Raw genomic sequence first — 19,208 nt, forward strand, 5'->3', positions numbered from 1 at the left:
CAAATTCTATAGTTGAGCTGAACAATAATGCCACAAAAAGCCTGAAATAAAGCTCCAGCCCGGAGCTGTAAGGTCCCTATGGCTCTTGCTCCAGAATCAGAAAGGCAGAGGACACCCATGCATTATGCAAGGTTAAGGAAGGGGTGTTCTGCAGGTGTGAAGAACAACTGCCTGCATGTCCAAGGAAGACCTCGTCCAACCCCAGCTGTCTGAATTCTTACAAGCATTATCTTCTCTAAGAAGAGTTTGTTATGGCATTATGCACTTGTGATTTCCATGAATGCATTCAACTGGCCTCTCGGCTACATCTCCCCCTCTCCAAGTGTATGCTCGCTTTGGCACGGTGATTACATCTTGTAATGCTGCAAGAGCAGTGTAATTTTTGTCGTTGCTGTGACAACCATGCTGCTGGTCAGACCTGAAGCAGTAGCTGGCTTCTCCACTGCCAGCCCCTGACAAGCACAGCTCTTTGCTTCTTTCCCCTTCTAAATAAGCTGCCTACATGTAAAGATTTTAGTAGCTTTAAAATCAAGAACTGAAACCTCTTTTCCTGCTTCCAAGAATCACAAGGCAGTTTGAAGAAGAATCCCAGATTGTTTGTGTTGGAACACCTTAAAGCTCATCCAGTTCCAGCCCCCTGCCACAGGCAGGGACACCTTCCACTAGAGCAGGTTGCTCCAAGCCCTGTCCGACCTGGCCTTGAACACTGCCAGGGATGGGGCAGCCACAGCTTCCCTGGGCACCCTGTGCCAGCGCCTCAGCACCCTCACAGGGGAGAGCTTCTGCCTAAGACCTAATCTCAATCTCCCCTTTTTCAGTTTAAAGCCATTCCCCCTTGTCCTATTAGTACATATCCTTGTAAAAAGCCCCTCTCCAGCTTTCTTGTCAGCCCCTTTAGGTACTGGAAGACTGTCATAAGGTCTCCCCTGAGCCTTCTCTTCTGCAGGCTGAATACACTCTGTTTCTGTGAAGAAACAAACACATATTCCTCTAGTAGCTGTAGAAGCTCACATGGTCTTAAGCACACTGAAAATCTTGCTTCCAATTAAATACGGGTATTAGCTGCTGGCAGTAGTACACTAATGAAAGCACGAAAACATAGTTAAAGGTAATGAAAGCTTTTAAAGGATACCAGTGACATGCCCAAAGAAAAAAAAAATATAAACACTGTGCTCTACATTAACTCTCTTTAAAAGAAAACCAGATATATTTTCAAATTAAGAACTTGAAACTAATAATATTAGTATGAAATGGTGTCTGCGAGTGAACAAGACTGAGCATAACACAGGCAAGGAAAAGGGCAAGAATTTTACATAAACACATCTGAGTTCTGCTGCTGCAGCCTTCTGGGTAGAGAGGAAATGACCACATTTCGCAAACATTAGACTCATACCCAGTGCATCACTTGGCCGTGATTTCAAATGCAACCAAGATGACAGAAAAGAAGAAACAACATAATCCCTTCACAACCAAGATAGTTTTCATTCATATTTTATACCTTCTTAGTAAGTGTTAAAATGGACATTCAAGAAGCAAACAAAGTCTATTTGGGTATCTTGAGATCACTCCTTTAATAAAAGCACTCGCAAGTTTCTGACAACACTTAGTAATGAAGCACACTGAACCAGGCAGCCACATGGCTGTGGCTGAGGGACCCAGCACTGCAGGGGTCAGTTAAGGAGGCAAATTGCAATGGTTCCACAGAGCATCCCCTGCTCAAGCCTCCCCCGAGCATTACCTGGTGCTGCTCCACAAGTGCTGAGCCAGGAAAGTCCAGAAAGCAGGACTGTTAAGAACCTGGAGCTACCCCCAAACTGGAACTTGGTTGAGAGTAAAAGTAACTAAAAAGGAAGATTATTAACTAACTTTCTAAGAAGCTATTCAGAGGAAGTCCAGTTTGCTGCAGGAAGTACAGCTCTCTTCAGTTCACACTGCTTATCATACTCAGCCACTCCCCATCTTTGATATTACTGATGTTTACATAAGTAGCATAAGTTACAAACCAGAATCACTATAAATACAGGTTCCTTTGGAAAGCAATTTAAGCAATTGACAGTACTTACTGCAAACCAGCTTTTCTCTACCACTGACCTGGCAGCTAGCAAAAAGTAATGTGAACAGTAAAAAGCATGGGAACAGAAAAACATTCATGAAACACAAACTGATTTAATTAGAACTGAAAAGGAAGCCATACTGCAGGAATAAAAACTCAATACACAGCAATTATGAACTATGAAGCTGACGATGATCTTGGAAACGCATATGGGAATTCAGGACCAAGTATTTGGCCTTGAATTCTGGGGGAAAGGGAGGGAACACCCATGACATTCCGAGTCCTTCAGTACCACTGCACATAAAACTGTACTACTTGATGTATTTTTCCATGAATTTTTTGTGGAATTCTGATCGCAGAGTATCGTTCACGAATCTTTTGTCCTTTTTGGATTCATCCAAACCCTTGGCACAATTCTTGAAGACAACATCATCATCCCATCTGAAAAGAAAAGTTTGGAACCTCAGTAAGCTTGTATGAAGATGAGGTGCAAATTACAGAAATACATAAATGAAGCTTGGCCCTCCCATTTAAATGTACATAGAACAAGTAGTCACTAGGATTAGATCTTAGAGAAAAAATAGTTCTATTTTTCTAATCCAAGCCATTTCCTACATGCTCTTCAGTTAGAAGCGAGATGAGTATCAGCAGATTAAAGGTTATTTGATCTTACAGAAAATAAAGACCATCTGAGCAGAGCAGAAAAAAACCCCTTTAGTCTAATGGCCCTATTTTTGATGAACACAAGTCATTGGAACACCTGCAAACAAGAGCTGTATTGAGAAAACTACTGCTAATCACTAATTCTAGTTACACTACACAAAATAAATAAAAGCTCCCAAAGTAGCCAGATTTTAAAGGGAAGCACAACATCAAATTATTTTAGGGACTCTGGTCCTGCTACTTTAGTCCTGTTTGCCTGCACAATGTCAGATAAACACAATTCTCAATCTCTCTTTCCCTCTCTTTTAAACAAAAGGAGCAGGACAATTTGTTCAGAGGACTGCAGAAGACAATCACCACATGCATCAGTATCCTGATCCTGTATTACACTGCTGTGACAAAGTCAGAGGCAGGAAATAAAATCCAACAGCAGTGATAATGTTTTCTGACTGGAAGTATCAGGAGAGAGCAAGGGGATGGGTGTCACAGTACAGGGTGCACAGTACCTCCTCTTCACTTTGAAGTTTGCTTGAGGCTGTGCTGGGCCAGTAAGGTTCAGTAGTGGGTTACCACTCAGGATGTTCTCCATCCGAATTCTTTCTTCTTCAGCCTTTTGCTCTTGTTCCTGTGAACCAGAAATTGATGTATTACTTTTCTAAGCCGCTCTTCTCATCTAGTTGGTAGAAAGAAACACTATTTAGCTGTGAACACTCACACAGACAGAGCTTTAGTTCCTAACTCAGACTTCTCAGGGCATTTGACACTTAACATATGAGTAAAATAGGGATAGAAGCAGAGATACCCTAAAGACCTTAACATGGCTAATGAAGTGTCAATCTAGCAACATTCCTATGTTCTGCTTACCTCTGATGTTCCATCAAATATTCAGTTCAATTCCAGCTTTACCATTTACATATTTATTACATCAAAAACTGTATACAGATTAAAAGCTTTTCTTTTTTTCTCATGAGAAAAGAAAGTATATTATACAGTAGTCATTAGGTGGAAGAAACTTTACAGTATGCTGAAACTTCTTTATCTTCCGCAATCTGCTTGGGTTTTGCAACTACAACTTCCTGAGGGATCAATTAAAAAGAACACTGAGAAATCTAAGGTGACACCGAGCAGTGAAAGTCATAAGACTATTTAAGAGTTCCAATATTAAGGAACTGAATAATTTTCATCTCCTTGTACTATCAAAAGCACGTAAGCGAAGCAATGCATTACAGGCTACACAAAGTACCTTTCACTGCCCACACTTCCAAGCTGTATTAATATATTTAGTGACTTGAATGTTCACAGACATCAAAATGAATGTGTAATATTCATTTTACATCAATGTATTTTTCCACAACCTTTCAAATACACTGCAAAGGCTGCTCTTTGATGAAAGTACCAGAATAAGTTCGGATGACTAACTAGGTCTCCCACTTCCTATATGCTTAAGTGTGGTCTGAACATACTCTAGTTAAAAAATACACTGATGTCTCATTAGCACTGCTGGAAACTAAAACCATGGCTTAAAAGAAATTATATAAATGAAAGACAAAGAGATCACAAAGTTGTGTTTTTTTTCCCAAAGACATAAAATCCATGGCTGAGGGGATCCCAAAAGAGGAAACATGTTTCTTGATGGTAATGGTTACAAGGTTTAAGTGCAAACTTGAACACTGATGCTAGCCAGAGCTCTCCAGCACCAAACATTTAATCAATGCCAAGTGATGTATTACTAAAGCTATCTACAATTTATGATGTTTTTCAATTGGACTGATCAGGTATGTGAAATATTCCCATCACCCCAACTTTATTCCAACTCTTTTAAGAACAATACCACATTAACATACATAATACCATGCATAGAGGATGCCTGGCCACTGGTACAGATTTTACCTTTCAAAGCCTACCTGAGTTTTAGTTATGAAAAAACACCTACCATTACACTGCTTCTCTCAAATACAATTCAGAACCAGCTGCAATTAATTGCCACTAGGATGGCAGTATTATATTTCTGCTTATTTACTGGGGTGGTAGTAACAACTGAAGCTGGAATGCAAATGTTGGATTTAAAGCTATGCTTGAAAATGCAGAACTTCAGTTTATTACAGACTGCTTTGGGTTGGAAGGGACCTTAAAGCTCATCCAGTTCCAATCCCTGTGGCAGGCAAGGTCACCTTCCACTAGACCAGGTCGCTCCAAGCCCCTGTGTCCAACCTGACCTTGAACACTGCCAGGGATGGGGCAGCCACAGCTTCTCTGGGCACCCTGTGCCAGCGCCTCAGCACCCTCACAAGGAAGAATTTTTTTCCTAATGTCTAATCTCAGTCTACCCTCTTTCAACTTGGAGCCATTCTGCCCTGTCCTATTACTACAGGCCCTTGTCAAAAGTCCCTCTCCAGATTTCTTGCAGGCACCTTTTAGTTACTAGAAGGCTGCTGTAAGACTTCTTTGGAGCTTTCTCTTATACAGGCTGAACAAGCCCAACTCCCAGCCTGTTTCCACAGCAGAGGTGCCCCAGTCCTCTGATCATCTTTGTGGCCTCCTCTGGACTTACTTCAACAGCTCCACATCCCTCTTGTGTTGAGGGCCCCGGAGCTGGATGCAGCACTGCAGGGGACTAACACAAGAGCAGAGTAGAGGCAGAATCCCTTCCCTTGTCTTACTGGTCATACTCCTGATGCAACCCAGGACAGTTTCTCAGCTGTGAGCACACACTGCCAGGTCATGTCCAGCCTTCCATCAACCAACACCCCCAAGTCATTCTCCTGCTGCTCCCAAACTAGTCCCTCTCTTTTATCTGCTTTACATAGCCCATGCAGTATCCTTCAGGCTCAATTAGCCTGACATAGTTCACTTTCTGGTAACAAAAAAAAAAAAAAAAATTCATTATCAAACTGAAGTGATGAAACGTGGTGATAAAAAGCAAAAAAAAAAAACAAACCCCAACACAACAAAGGGAAATCAAAACTGAAATAACAGTTTTAAGAAGCATTACTTTACAAGTAGTATACGACTAAGAGTAGAATTTAGCTCCAGATTAAGACACCTACAAGTAGACATCTGCATCTGTTTGTAGGCAGCTGAGCTCACATCTCAGGGAGATCTATATAATACGGTTCAGAGAGATCTAGAGAACACAGTAAGGAGTCAAGGTGGCTTTTCTGCTCATGCTGAAGTACTCACACATAGGACACCAACCATGCTCCATGCTCTACTGACTGCACCTCCCCTGCACCACCACGGAAGCTGGGATATGGAACTTGTACATCAACCCAAACAACTTGGCACTTCAATCTCAACTAAGCTCTGTCCAAAACTGTTAATTGTTAGCAAAAAGCTACACTGACTCAAGTTAACCACAATTCCACAGGACTGGAGGGCAGCAAAAACTGCACTATAATTAAAATAAGTGGTAGGGGCAATCTTGGGAATTTCAAATTATTTCATTTTACTTTTGCACCTACTAAATTACTAAAACTGATTATGAACATAATGCAAGCAGAAGCTGTCAGATGTTCTTGTATAGTGACAACAGGTAGAGAAAACATACATCAGTCTTATTTTCAAACATTGATTTTCCATATTCACAGTACGAGATGCTGCAGAGCCCCTGGCACTTGGTGTGATCCTTTGCTGCTTCTCAGCTCTACTCAAAACCAGAACTCTGCTGTCTTTCAGACATGCAGAGGCAGAACAAGCAGAAGTAGTAACAAACTGCATAAGTTTATCTTTGTCATTACCGGTCAACAGATGAAAGTCTGAAAGCAAACAGGGAACAGCTCTGTTGAGTAAGGCAGTGCCAGGTTTAGGCACATTACAAAGACCCAGCACACATTATAATTCATCTGTGGAATTCAGGCATTCAAAGTCCCTGCCCATGGCAGGGAGGTTGGAAGCAGAGGACCTTTAAGGTCCCTTCTAACCCAAACCACTCCATGATGGAGCTGTTCCAGGCTGGATGACATTTCAACGTATTTGCTACAAGTTTTAGGAAGAAGACTGATTCTGAAGATTAGTCTTGAAGATTTTTTGTATTATTTGGCTTCACTAAAAACTCCCAAAGAACGTATCCAAGATTTTAAACAAGGTAATTTACTAAGTTTTGTATCTTAAAGGCATGACATGAAGGAAATATGAGGCGTGGTGTAAAACTGACATTTATACTTAAGCTAAGTAATGCATTTTGGCCAGAGCTGCAGAATCCCTCATCTCCAGCCAAAAGAGGTTTTCATTATGTTCCACAACTTTCCACATAAATCTTCCACTGCTGATCCTGCTGAAAGCTCCAGGCAATGCAGCATGGGTTGTATCAAATCTAACAGACCAGACATAACCTTCATAGCTGTCTGAGCTTCACACCTCTGAGGCACCATCAAGTGCAGCTGTTCACAGAGTAAGAGGCTCTGGTTGCTCCAAAGCCTACGTTGTTCTTTTGTGTGGTGGAACAAAGGCTTATTAAGCTGAAACACTATGGCTACAACAAACCCACAACACAAGAAAAGCCTACGGGGAAAAATTATATGTATATTCACTTCACCCCTTCTAAAGTAATGCCTCTTTGCCTCTCCATTCAGCAAGAGGTATCCAACTCTTTTCCTAAGCCATGTTCACAAAAATGCTGCTCTAGATGGTTCCCTCACTACAGACAGCAGCGCTGTGCTTCTCAGTGGCAGCATGCTGCACCAGCTACCTACAGAGATGAACTGGATGGCAACCATGTTGTAACCACTGTGCTAAGACAGAGGCAACAGAAGAATAATATTATGGTGCTGGGAATGAGACTGGACTGGCAGAGAGTCCCATATGCCGAGAAAGCAGATGGAGACGCTGCCCTGTGAATGGATCTCACAGCAAGTGTCATTGTACAACCGAACTTACCATGTGGCATCACAGCTGGGGGAAGAAAAAAGGAGGACAAAACTGTATTACCCTTAACTGAACAATTATTCTTTATCTTGCTGTAAGAGTAACAGTCCCTTGGCATATTTATTTGTTTCTGACCACAAAGGAAAAAGGAACATTGCTGTTACCATGGTTATTTTTTTTTAGTATAGCTCCTACCCTGAGCACATAGCAAGATTACTTTTACAGAAAGTGCTGAAATTCCTGAAATGGCTCTGTTGTATTGTAGTTATCCTGCTTGGTTTTTAGGGATGTGAAGTAGCTGAATGAAAATCTGAAATACCCACATTTCATTGAAGGCTGAAAAAAAATAAAGAATCACATAACCTTATTTAAATGCTAATTTGTGAATGACAAACTATGACAGCACTGTCTTTAGCAGCAGGGAATGAAGCAAGTTTCAACCCAGTTATTTAATCCAATGCAAATTCCTATCTATGTAATACAGCGATTCACACAACTGATTGAAACCTCAAGAGCACAGAGTAATCCAAACTGTGGTGTCTATATACAGATTTGTTGTCATTTTGCTCACAAGGGAGGGGACGTTATCGTCAGATCTTGGAAAGAAAAAGTATTGTGAGCATGTCTCTAACATTTAATGAAGAAAAATACTCTGCTTTTGCCTCTTTACTGAAATTATTTTTTCATCATCAATTTTAATCAAGACCCTTAAAATTTAAGGTTAGTGTCTATCAAGATCCACCTTCTAATGTTTTGTGTGAAGTCTGTGACACGGCTAAAACACAGGACACAGCTAAGTTCTGTCTTGGCCATTGGTAAAGTGATGTATTCAGTTATAGAGGGTGGTGAGCCACTGGAACAGATTGCCCAAAGAAGCAACAAATGCCCCCTTCCTGGCAGTGTTCAAGGCCAGGTTGGACGGAGCCTTGGATGACATTTCTGGTGTGAATTGTCCCTGCCCATGGCAGGGGTGTTGGAACTAGATGATCTTACGGTCCTTTCCAACCCAAACTATTCTATGGTTCTGTGACTGATAAACACCTATTGAAATAAAACTGTTCAATCCAAGCCAACAACTTTCAGTCTGTTCTCAGATAAGCATAAAATGACTGGATGTTAAAATAGCTTTGCTGGAACTGCACATTCAGCTGCTCCCTGGTTTGAGGTTTGGTTTTAATTATTTACATTTACCTTTTAAGGAAGTGCTCAAAAACTGAAAATCAAGAGCACTGTAATTCTGGATTTGGAATATTGAAATGCTATCCATGGATACTTCACACACACACAGAACAGACCTGTGCTTGTAGAGTTTTAGACAGACTCAGAATTGGCACAGAAATGGCTTTCAACTCTAAAATGTTCTGGTCAGCTTAGTGTCTACTAGAAACAACCTGAGAGATTAAAACTGTGGAGAGCTGGAGAAAAGTCAGGAAGGCTCCCCAACTCAATCAGGTTTTAAAAACATGTGTAGCATTTATTTAATGCTTCTACAGAATTCAAGGGAATTTAAGCATTTTGAGATGTTAACAAGCCTTGACAGGGCTTGCTTATTTGGTTGACAAACTATTTGTGACACAGATTACAGGGAAGTTATCAGAGTGAAGGAAGTTAGAGCTTCTTAATTCTAATCCTTGTCAAAATTAGGTTTAGAGGATTTTTATGGAAATTGGTATTACCACAGAAGGGAAATTAACAGAGGGCATGATGAGCTGAAAAAAAGCAGTTTCTCATCTTTTAACTGCTGTCTCCCCAGCGATACATTTGAAAAGGAGCCTTCCTTTCACAGCAACTTAAATACTGGACACCAAAGTGATGATGGAAAACAGTTAACAAAGATACAGCTTACTTTAAAAGAAGTCTCAGAAATTACTGGACCAGCATTTTAATAAATCAAAATAACTATCAGGGAAAAACCTGCATTTTACCCAAATTTAGGATATATTACTATATTTTACCCACTGTATCTTTTTACAACCCTGGCACGTTCCAGGAAGATGCAGAGACACATTAATCTGTCTGTATAACAAAGAGATTTGAGAATGATGAGTGAACAGGCACTCACCATCCTGCAGTTTCCCGTCGCTGTCCCACTCTGTCTACTATGGGCAGCAGAGTTTCAGCATATAAACCATCCCTGTACATGGATCAGGACTAACAGCAACTACACAATTAAGACTTTACATAAGATGTTATCCTGAAGTCAGCTGCACGACTAATATAGAGTTACTTACAAAACTGGGTTTAAATTATGGTTTGCAAAACATAAACAACATGAAAAAACCCACAAGAAAATAAAATCCCAAGTACCTGCAGAGCAATCACTATTTACTGAAGATGTCAATTTTTAAGAGAGCCTATGTGCCAACAACCAGTCTCAGGATGAACAGAACATACAATGAGTGTACAATAGTATTCACTACTGCAAGTAAATAACTAACACTATTTGTTAGGAAGAAACAAACATTAGTTTCAGATAAGTGTGTGTGTATTCAGTATGCACATAGCATTGGATATGATAAACCCTGTGTCTATGGGAAGGAGAACATCCATGAAGGTAAAAAACAGTACCAGCTAAGAGACAGCAAAATAAACCAAGTGCTACACTAAATACTTCATAGCTTTTAGCACCCTCTAGTGACAAAACATCCTAGAGATGGTAACATTCCTGCGTTCTCCACAGGAACAGAGAAGCATGCATTTGGTCTGTGCTGCAATTTACTGCCATACTTTTTATAATGCAAGTTTTCTATAGTGAAATGTGACAAGTTATGCTCTTCAATCCAGATGAGCAATTACAACTACCGGGCAAAGTAAAAACCCCCTGCTGATCTAAGCTTTCATTTTATGCGCTGTTCAGAACAGCTGAAGTCGAAGTCTTTCCCAGACATTGCTACCCTTAATTTGTAAGTACATTTCACACAAGAACACCTGGAATAACTGTTGCCAGTGTTTTTCAGTCATTTTTACCATGTTATTATTGCAGAATACAATTTAATTACTATGTGATGTACTTCAAATGCCTCAGTATAGAGATGAGAGATGCTTTCAGACACACTCCAATGTAAAAGACCCCTCACAAGCCAGACAGAGAATCGGGTATCAACAGCCTTCTACAGCAACATTTCTGCACTGAAGCAGCACAGTATAGAAGCTTTTACTCTTCCAAAGTACTTCATTCCAAAACTGCTTCAAACTCTGCACAGAGCTCAGTGGTTTTGCTGACCCTGCTGATTCTAAAGGTAGATTTCTGTATTAACCTGGATTAAGCAAGCACTCCATTGCTGCCTAGTGCAGTTAAAACATTATTCCCTGCTGGCTTTCCTAGTGGCTGCTAGATGCTGTGCCCTGTTCACTGCCAGCTCACTCTTCTGAAGAGCATTCTTCAAAACCATTAAACTATAAAAGTTTGTGTATTAATCCAGAGGAAAGGCTACAAACAGTTCAGAGACATCAAAGTTGTCACAGCACCCTTTGATTAGCCTCTTGATCAACATTTAATATGTTTATTTAGCATGCTCTAAAAACATCTCAGATTACCCTATACAAACATGACAGGTGGCTAGTTTGGGGGATGTGGGGGGTGTGTTCATTTGCTCTGGAGTTTTTGTTTTGTTTTTTTTACACTAATCATAGAATCAGCTAGGATGGATAGGACATCTAATATCATCAAGTCCAATCACTACCTCAGGACTGTCAAGGCCACCACTAAACCATACCACTAAGGGCCTCATCTACATGGTTTCTGAACACTTCCAGGGATGGTGATTCTATTACTGCCCTGGGCAGCCTGTTCCAAACACACAAAACTACTCCAACTGAAGCATGCAACATATTTCAAAAGCACTAAAACTATTTAAGCCCTACTATGAAAATGAAAGTGCCTACTAAAAGTGGAAGAGGGAATCCTGCACATACCCACAACTGCTGCGGCACCACCAGAGGCAGAGCATTTCAGTACTGCAGATGAAACACCTGGGCTCTAAATTCTGCTGTAATACAATGTTAGAGCCAGTACAGTTCATCCTAAATCCTGATCACCTTGGCAACACAGACTATACGCACAAGCAGTCCCTAGAAGTCCATTCAACCATCAGAGATTTTGCTTATGCACTCCATCCCAACAATCTCTCTTACACCAAGGAGGTGGGGAGCCAATAGCATAGGACTTGATCCCGTTCATGGGGAAACAATCTCTAACCACAGGATGTCCATTAAAGGAAAAAGTAATCTTGACACCAATTATTAGACAAAAAAACAAATTCATCATATATCTGAGAAGAGTTTTGAAGGACACTTACATTTTACCAGTTCTCACTCATCCCAAGTACTTAAGGCACACCAGTTGTAACAAACACCAGTCTGCAAAAAGCAGACGCTTTTTAATGGGTGAGATTTTACCTTTCGAGCCTGTTCCTCAGCTCGTTCTTTCTTGATTTTTTCCAGTTCAGCCAGAAGAGCTGCAGTGTCATCATCATCGCTGTCTTCCAACTCCTCATCTTCATCATCTTCCTAAGAACAATAAATGGAAACAAGAAGCTGCTTGTTCATTTCATTAAATAGAAATAGCCACGGTCTGCCCATCTAAGGTTGCAATTTGCTAATGGCTGATTTCTGAAGTACTTGGGTGCTTGTAGCAGCAGCAAACACAATACAAATGGTTTATTTGCTCTTGTACAGTAAAGTCAAGACAAAAACATGTTTGTGGTTTTTGGATGACTGCAGTTAAAGCTTTTACAATTCAAATGCTAAGTAGCTAATAGATTCTAGAACATGGCTGCCCCAAATCACTCTCCAATCATTGCAATTTAAGTCATTATAACAGTGTGCCTGAATACCCTGTCCAATATTGACAGGACCAAATATAAGAGGATTAAAAAACCCCTGCACTGTCAAACCCCAGACTGAACTTCTAGACGTTAGCAGGAGAAGAGGAGCCAGGAGCAAGAATCCACTGCCCATACAGTCAGTGTGTCTCAACAGTTCTACCTTGGCGAATTCTAACTAACCCAGTAGCTGACTGAAGTGTAAAAAGCCTCCCATGCTCCATACTTCAAGTGGTATTTTCAGTTCCCTAATTTTTGTGTCCTTTCCAAGAATAACATTAGACTATGGACCAGAATCCTCCAAACCACTCTGGACTTCCACCAAAGTAAAGCAATCCTACAATGAAGATCTGTTGGAATCTGTCTTAAATCTTTAGCAAACCTAAAAACACATTTCTATTAACAGCAAATCCTGAATGCATGACACTAAAAAAGGAAAGACAGAAAAAAGATACATACATCAGTAAGGGGATCATCTGCATCAAGATTTGCTGCTGGAATCTGGTCTAGCCGAGGCTTCTTAGACACAGAAGATGATGATGTTGTGTGTTCTATGGCATAAGATTTAAAAAACAACAAAAAATGACTAAGTCATTCCATTTAACAGAATCAAATGTCAGAAAGCAAAAATCTTCACAGATTGTCTTGTTTAAGAGTAAGAGATACAAGCTTACACTTCTTCCTCACTTCTTAACACCATGCCCAGTTCCTCCCTGCCTCTGCTCAAGGGAACCAGAAACATGCCCAAACTTCCATCTAGGCCTCTAGAAGTTTTCTGAAGTTATTATTTCACAAAGAAAGAACAGCAGAAGAAAAACCTGTGCACAAGTATCCTTATTCTACATATCCAATTGTAAGGTTCCCATTGAGCATTACTGTTGTCTAGTATGGTCCAAACCACATCTGCTTTCATCTGTGAATTTGAAAGCCCCACTATACCACCACACCTAAACCTGAAGTACGTAAATTCTGTCAAGCTTAATACTAAAAATACTAAAAATGAGTATTTATCAAAACAAACCCCTCAGGTTTTCATTTTAATTATCACTTCACCTTATCTGAACAGAATTCCACAGTTCAAAAACAGATTTATTGTTACACTAGTGCTGTAACACTAGAAGATGAGTCATTCTCCCTCTCCTTCCTGTCTCACTTGTCCAAGCACAGAAAAGAGCCCTCTATTAGCTGTTCAGACTTGTTGCCAATTCATTACACTCACACTGTATCAGCTGGCCTGCAGGATAGCCTGTGCTCTCCTACTGCTGGCCTGGATTTCTGACAGCACAAAGCCAAGAGGAAAGCCAGCGGACATTCCCTTTCAGGTCAGCAGCTCTGAACTATCAGACCAATACCCCAGATTCTACTCTCATGACATGCCGTCTGCAACATGCAAACTTCTTACCAGGTTTTGTGGAAGAGCAATGCCACAAAAAGATATTAGGATGTTTGTTTCTTTGTTTTTACCTCTGGTTTGCCTGTCTCTGTTCTTCTCTCTTGCAGCAACGCGTTCTCTCTCCTCCAGCTCCCTTCTGAAATCCCGGTTACGCACCTCCTCAGGAGCATCCTGAGTGGCCTGTCTACAACAACACAAGAGCGGAGGAAAAAGCTGAAGTTGACAGTTTGCAGCTGAGAGCAATTTTTTCATGGAGGCATATAAATCCTTGGGTGAACAAGTATGTACAGAGAGTAAGAACTGGGTACCATGCAGACATGCTTGTTTATTCACTCTTCATCAGTCTTCTTTTCTGTATGCATTACACACACAGACATGCTATGCCACACATACGATACTTTCAGTGGCTCTCAAATTAAAAGACCCTACGTAAATTCCTACAAAAGCAGGATGACTACATCTACTTTTTGTAGCTATGGCTAAATCTCCTGTTCCCCAGCAGTCCAAAATGAGTGTCCTAGGAGACATCCACGAGAATCATGGTCAACTTCCCTCACTGTTTTATCGAAGTTGCCGCTGCAAGCCCAGTCTCTAAAGCTTACAGGTAAGACCAAGACTAGAACATACCTTTCATAAACTTTTCCCCTCTGAGAGACAGATAATCTCCCATGACCATTAAAAACAAGAGCTGGGAGAACAGGCAAAACGCTAGTTTTGGTGAAACATATTGTGAATACGTGTTTCTCCCCTTTTTCTATAATAAACATTGGCCAAAAGCAACAGACTATTTATATTTGAGTCGCACAAAGTTCCACCTAGAGAGCACTGAATTTTTGTTGCAATCTTGAAAAGAGCTAATGAATAAAAAAAAAGCAGCAATTCCTTTCACCTTTCTGTGAACTCAGTGCTGGAAGTAGGAGTGCCTGGAAGAAACACAGGCACGAGCCATTATAAATAAACAGTGTGCACAGCCTGTCTTTATAATGAAGTATTTAGTTTGCTTGTGTAATTAAAAACATGGACTTGGAATCCCTAATATAGCTGAAAAATCCCTCCAAACTCTGAACTTGAGTGGGACTAAAACACTGAACTTCTCTTGCAATGATGCAGTCCTGGCAATTTAACAAAGACCACACTGTATGAGGTATTTGGAAGAAAGACCAGAAGACACTTAATGGCCCCTCCACCTCTCTCACACACAGGGAGATACTTGTTAAAACATACATTGTATATTCCTGTACATGTTTGTCCCCGCACACTTCATTCAAACAACAGACCCGTGCCCCAACCCCACTTTTATTTAAAGAAAGAAACCCACAGAAATGTTTCCCATAACAACAAAATGCATGTGAGAACACTTTTTGTGCTGCTGATTTTGGTATTCTTCAAAACACTCCAACTCCCTTATCCATAGATGTTCCTAAAAACCAAAGGGGCAGGAGGGAAGAGGTGAAAGGGTAAGTATCTGGACAAAAAAGTGCAAACATAAAACCTCTGCAGTAATTTCACTGACAAGAGTAACATCGGTTAGATAAAAAGAACATTTTTAGGCTGACACAATTTAAATTCTAGGCATCGTATCACACTGACTCCAGTTTTCACTTAATCTTTCAAAAGGATAACAAAGATTTATTACGCATTTCAAAGAGAGGAAAATATTCCTAGTATCCCGTTATCTTTCTCACTGATTAAATCCACTTCCTCTCCCAGCACCTGCAGTGTTTAACATCAGCTCTTCCAATATGTGCTATTGCCCAAGTGTTATTCCGTGATTTCCCTGTCTCCTCCTAATGCTCTTCTCAAGTGGTCAATGCCAAATACATGATATGGCTTTACCTTACTTTAAAGATATGCTCAACTTTGCTCCTCTTATCCCATCTTGCCCATTGAGCCCTCTGTGGCTCAGTCCCAATGACAACTTTCTTCTACTCCACTGCCCAAAATGTTTGGTGTCCAAAGCTCACCTTCTTCTAACACCATGTTCATAAGCAGTAATAAATATCACCAAAATTAAACCTCTCCTAAGTCTGCTTCTAAGACTTACACTTTCAGCCCTCTCACTCAACACTGCCACACAGTCTCCAGTGTCTGTTCAAGCACATCAACATCTACTGTGAAAATTCCCAGCCTATTTTGCTGTAAGACTAAAAAACCCAATACTAACCTGTATTTGATTTTAGTATGAGAAGGAAGGTCTCTGCTGGAATACTGTTTGGATAGCTGACTTAAGTCTCCTTCACCTTTTCCTCTTCCTCCTCTTGCAGGTTCAAATGTCGGCCTCGCTGCTGTCGTCATTTTAACTACTACAGAATGAAGGGATAAAGCCAGGTGTTACTAGAACGTACATTGAAAGACTTCCACTGAGAGCTACTCTGTTCCTGGAATTACTGAAGTTATGACAAGTCCCACTACAGAATACCAGCTACCACTTGGCTCACAATCCTTGACATTTAAGGAGCTTTTTATTGATAGAATTGTCAGAATCTATGCAGATTTTCAAAGTAAAGTCTTTCCCAACATGCTTGAAAGAGGATACACAGACTCTAACAAGAATATGAAGCTATGTCTGTAAAGTAAATAGAACTGTCCAGGAGATGGTCTCCTGTCCTTAAGACAGCAGTACAGTCTTGTAACTAAACTCTTTCCCCTCCTGAAATATGACAGCCAAAAATAACAGGCTCCTAGGAATGACTCCTTACTTATTCCCCAAACCATATCTAGGTATCATAATAAGAAATGCAGGCTGACATACAGCACAGCATGCCAGGGATGGTGTTGACAACTAAATAACTGATGAAGATCATGCAACTTGAATGCTCCAGCCCTTGTTCAGCTCTGTAGTTCCAGGCACAGCACTCTCACTAGTGCTGCAGCACAATCCTTTGGGAGCAACCTGCACAGAGCTCCAGCTGGCCAGCAAAACCTTCTGAAGGGCTGCTGTCAGTGTCTCCCTGGTAGCACAAAGCTTTACCCTTTAGTAAGCCAAGTGCAATTACAAAAGTTCAGACAAACACAAGAGTTTTCACCAGTTCTCACAAAGAACCTGCAGGAACTTGTACACCACCAGCATGTCCTAAAAAATTCCCTACCCAAAATCGTTACTATCGATTCTTGTGTGGCAAAGGACTGGAACAGACTCCATCGGCCTCAGCCACACAAACAGCCCATCAGCATGTACTGCATTCAGTGCTGCACACGGGGGATGGGGACCCTTGCAACCCCAAACCACTGTGCCAAGAACCATAGAATTAACTAGGTTGGAAAAGACCTTTAAGATCATCAAGTCCAACCATTACCTCAGGACTGCCAAGACCACCACTAAACCATGTCACTGGGGGCCTCAGTTTTAAGATGTTTAAGATGTTAAGATGAGGGGTTTAAGATGTTTAACCAATGCCAAAAAACTCAACATGATGAACCAGTGCCATCTTAAATCTACTATCTGAAACTATGCTCGTTTCTGCTTCACAAAGACACACACATCCATTAGCCACAGACTGAAGACAAGACACGAGAGACGCATCTGCAGATGTATGCATGTATGACAAAAGAACATACTAAAGAATGTTAAAAAGCAAAGAAAACATGCTATTGCTTCATATGCTTTTGTGATACACAAATAAAAGTTATTAATGCTCTGCTTCCACTGCTGGTTATTTTTTTCACTTTCAATGAGATCACAAAACACGACTTCAGTGTTGAAACGATAAAATAATTTGTTGCTCAAAATGACATCCCATTGGGCAGAACTGAACTCAGTGAGGCAGTACCCAGCCTTGGCTCACTGACATCTTTCAGTAGCACTGTCCAAGTCAGCTGGGGCTCAGCAAGACACTTCAGCTCTGCAGCCCTCCGATCCAAGAAAGCCACTTGCTCTCAGAATTATCCCTGCTAATTAGATGCAACCCGGGGATCCACGAATTCAGGTGAAGAGCCAGATCCAATGTTGCTGCATAACTGCATGAAGCATTAAGAAATCCTCCAGAAACTGTCCCTGCTTTTCTTAGATCAGTTTGTATTCGGCACGGCTTTAAAGGACTCAAACTCGACCTGAAACCACTCAGGGACCGTCACCAGCCTCTCGGGTTGCAGAAACTCAGCCCTGCAGAATCCTGGATAGCGCTACACTGAGACAGGACCGGTCACGCTGGGGTTAACACCCGACACAGTGCCCGGGCTCGGCCTGGAGCTGAACTGCCCACAGCCAGACCCTCCCGACCGCCTTCACGGGCAGTCCGGGCCGAGAGACAGCGCCCGCCGGCGGCCCCTTCACCTCCTGACCGACCCCGCCACCCTCCCGGCTCTCCTCAGAAACGCTGCCCCTCATCCACCCAAGGGCCCTGTCCTGCCTCAGCCCCGCGACCCTGCCGCAGCCCCCCAACACTCCGTGCCCCAAAGCCGCCCTGTTTCCCCGCAGGTACCCTGCCCCTCGTCCGCCCGCCCGCCGCCTGCCCAGGTACTCACACAGCGACCCTCTCCCACCTCGCGCTGACCAGGCCCTACGCCACCACCATCATTCCGCCAAACACCCGCAATGCACCGCGCGGGGACCAGACGTAACGTGACGGAAGCCTCCGCCGGAGGAGGACTTACCATAGAGAGGGCTGGCGGGACTGTCACCTGAGGAAGGCTATCGTGTCCGCCATGATGGCTACCGAGGCGGAAGTGGGGCTGGAGCAGTGGTGCTGCCTGGGGAGCAATGGCAGCCTCCTCCTCTTTCTCCTTTTCCTCATAGAATCCCAGACTGGTCTGGGTTGGAAGGGACTTTAAAACTCATCCAGTTCCAACCCCCTGCCACGGGCAGGGACACCTTCCACTAGAGCAGGTTGCTGCAGACCTCGTCCAACCTGGCCCTGAACACTGCCAGGGATGGGGCAGCCACAGCTTCTCTGGGCAGACCTGTGCCTATGTCTTGTAGGGATGATGGGGAAAGATAGGAACAATGGCAGATGGAGAAGGGAATACTTCACATTACTAGTAACATGTATTAGCAAAGCCAGCCTAAGCCCAGTTGTCAGTCAGCACATTCCTTCCTTCCCATCCTCCTACAAAGAACTTTACGGGGTCTATATTCACTGTTAATTCTGTAAAGAAGCCAAAGCTTGAATGAGCATCACTTAGGGATTAGGTTCGCCTTCTTAAGATGCAGCTCTCTTGTGTTTTATGCTGCTTTTAGACGCACTTTATTATAAAGCGAATCCACACGGAAGCATGTGGAGTAAAAGGCTCTTTGATGCGTTTACAAGTTAACACGGAAGCGTTTTCCTGTGCTGTCTTCACCCAGCATGCAGTTTAGGGGAGAGCCCACGAGAGGTCCTCAAAGCTGCTGCTATCCAGAGAGCTGAAGCAACAGTGTAAGTTACACCCCTTGGGTCAGCGAGCCAGCAAGGAAAGCACCTGGAAGCAGCGGTAT

General features: G+C 42.1%; 1 protein-coding gene across 2 annotated transcripts; it reads right to left on the minus strand.

Annotated features, from left to right (window-relative positions):
• Positions 1–1,179: 1,179 nt before the first annotated feature.
• On the minus strand, positions 1,180–18,518 carry CWC15 (CWC15 spliceosome associated protein homolog). 2 transcript variants are annotated; one of them, XM_061374362.1, is made up of 7 exons: positions 18,389–18,518; positions 15,960–16,098; positions 13,867–13,979; positions 12,862–12,953; positions 11,978–12,088; positions 3,223–3,341; positions 1,180–2,494 (listed from the first exon to the last, which is right to left on the minus strand). In XM_061374362.1, the coding sequence occupies exons 2-7, from the start codon at positions 16,088–16,090 to the stop codon at positions 2,365–2,367; spliced, it is 696 nt and encodes a 231-aa protein (XP_061230346.1). In that variant the 5' UTR covers positions 16,091–16,098; positions 18,389–18,518; the 3' UTR covers positions 1,180–2,364. The 2 variants fall into 2 exon arrangements, with proteins under 2 accessions (XP_061230346.1, XP_061230347.1); XM_061374363.1 differs by lacking the exon at positions 18,389–18,518 and adding an exon at positions 18,260–18,382.
• Positions 18,519–19,208: the final 690 nt, after the last annotated feature.

This window comes from Neopsephotus bourkii, unplaced genomic scaffold, assembly GCF_033783945.1.
Source record: "Neopsephotus bourkii isolate Nb327-2 ecotype Australia unplaced genomic scaffold, CSIRO-AGI_Nbou_v1 NB_1638, whole genome shotgun sequence".
Classification (NCBI taxonomy): Eukaryota; Metazoa; Chordata; class Aves; order Psittaciformes; family Psittacidae; genus Neopsephotus; species Neopsephotus bourkii.

Coding starts and splice junctions, on each gene's coding strand:
- CWC15 (XM_061374362.1), bottom strand. CDS start 16,090: ATGACGACAGCAGCGAGGCCGACATTTGAACCTGCAAGAGGAGGAAGA. Junction 12,954..13,866: donor CAGAGACAGGCAAACCAGAG/GTAAAAACAAAG, acceptor CTTATGCCATAG/AACACACAACATCATCATCT. Junction 12,089..12,861: donor CAGATGATCCCCTTACTGAT/GTATGTATCTTT, acceptor TATTGTTCTTAG/GAAGATGATGAAGATGAGGA.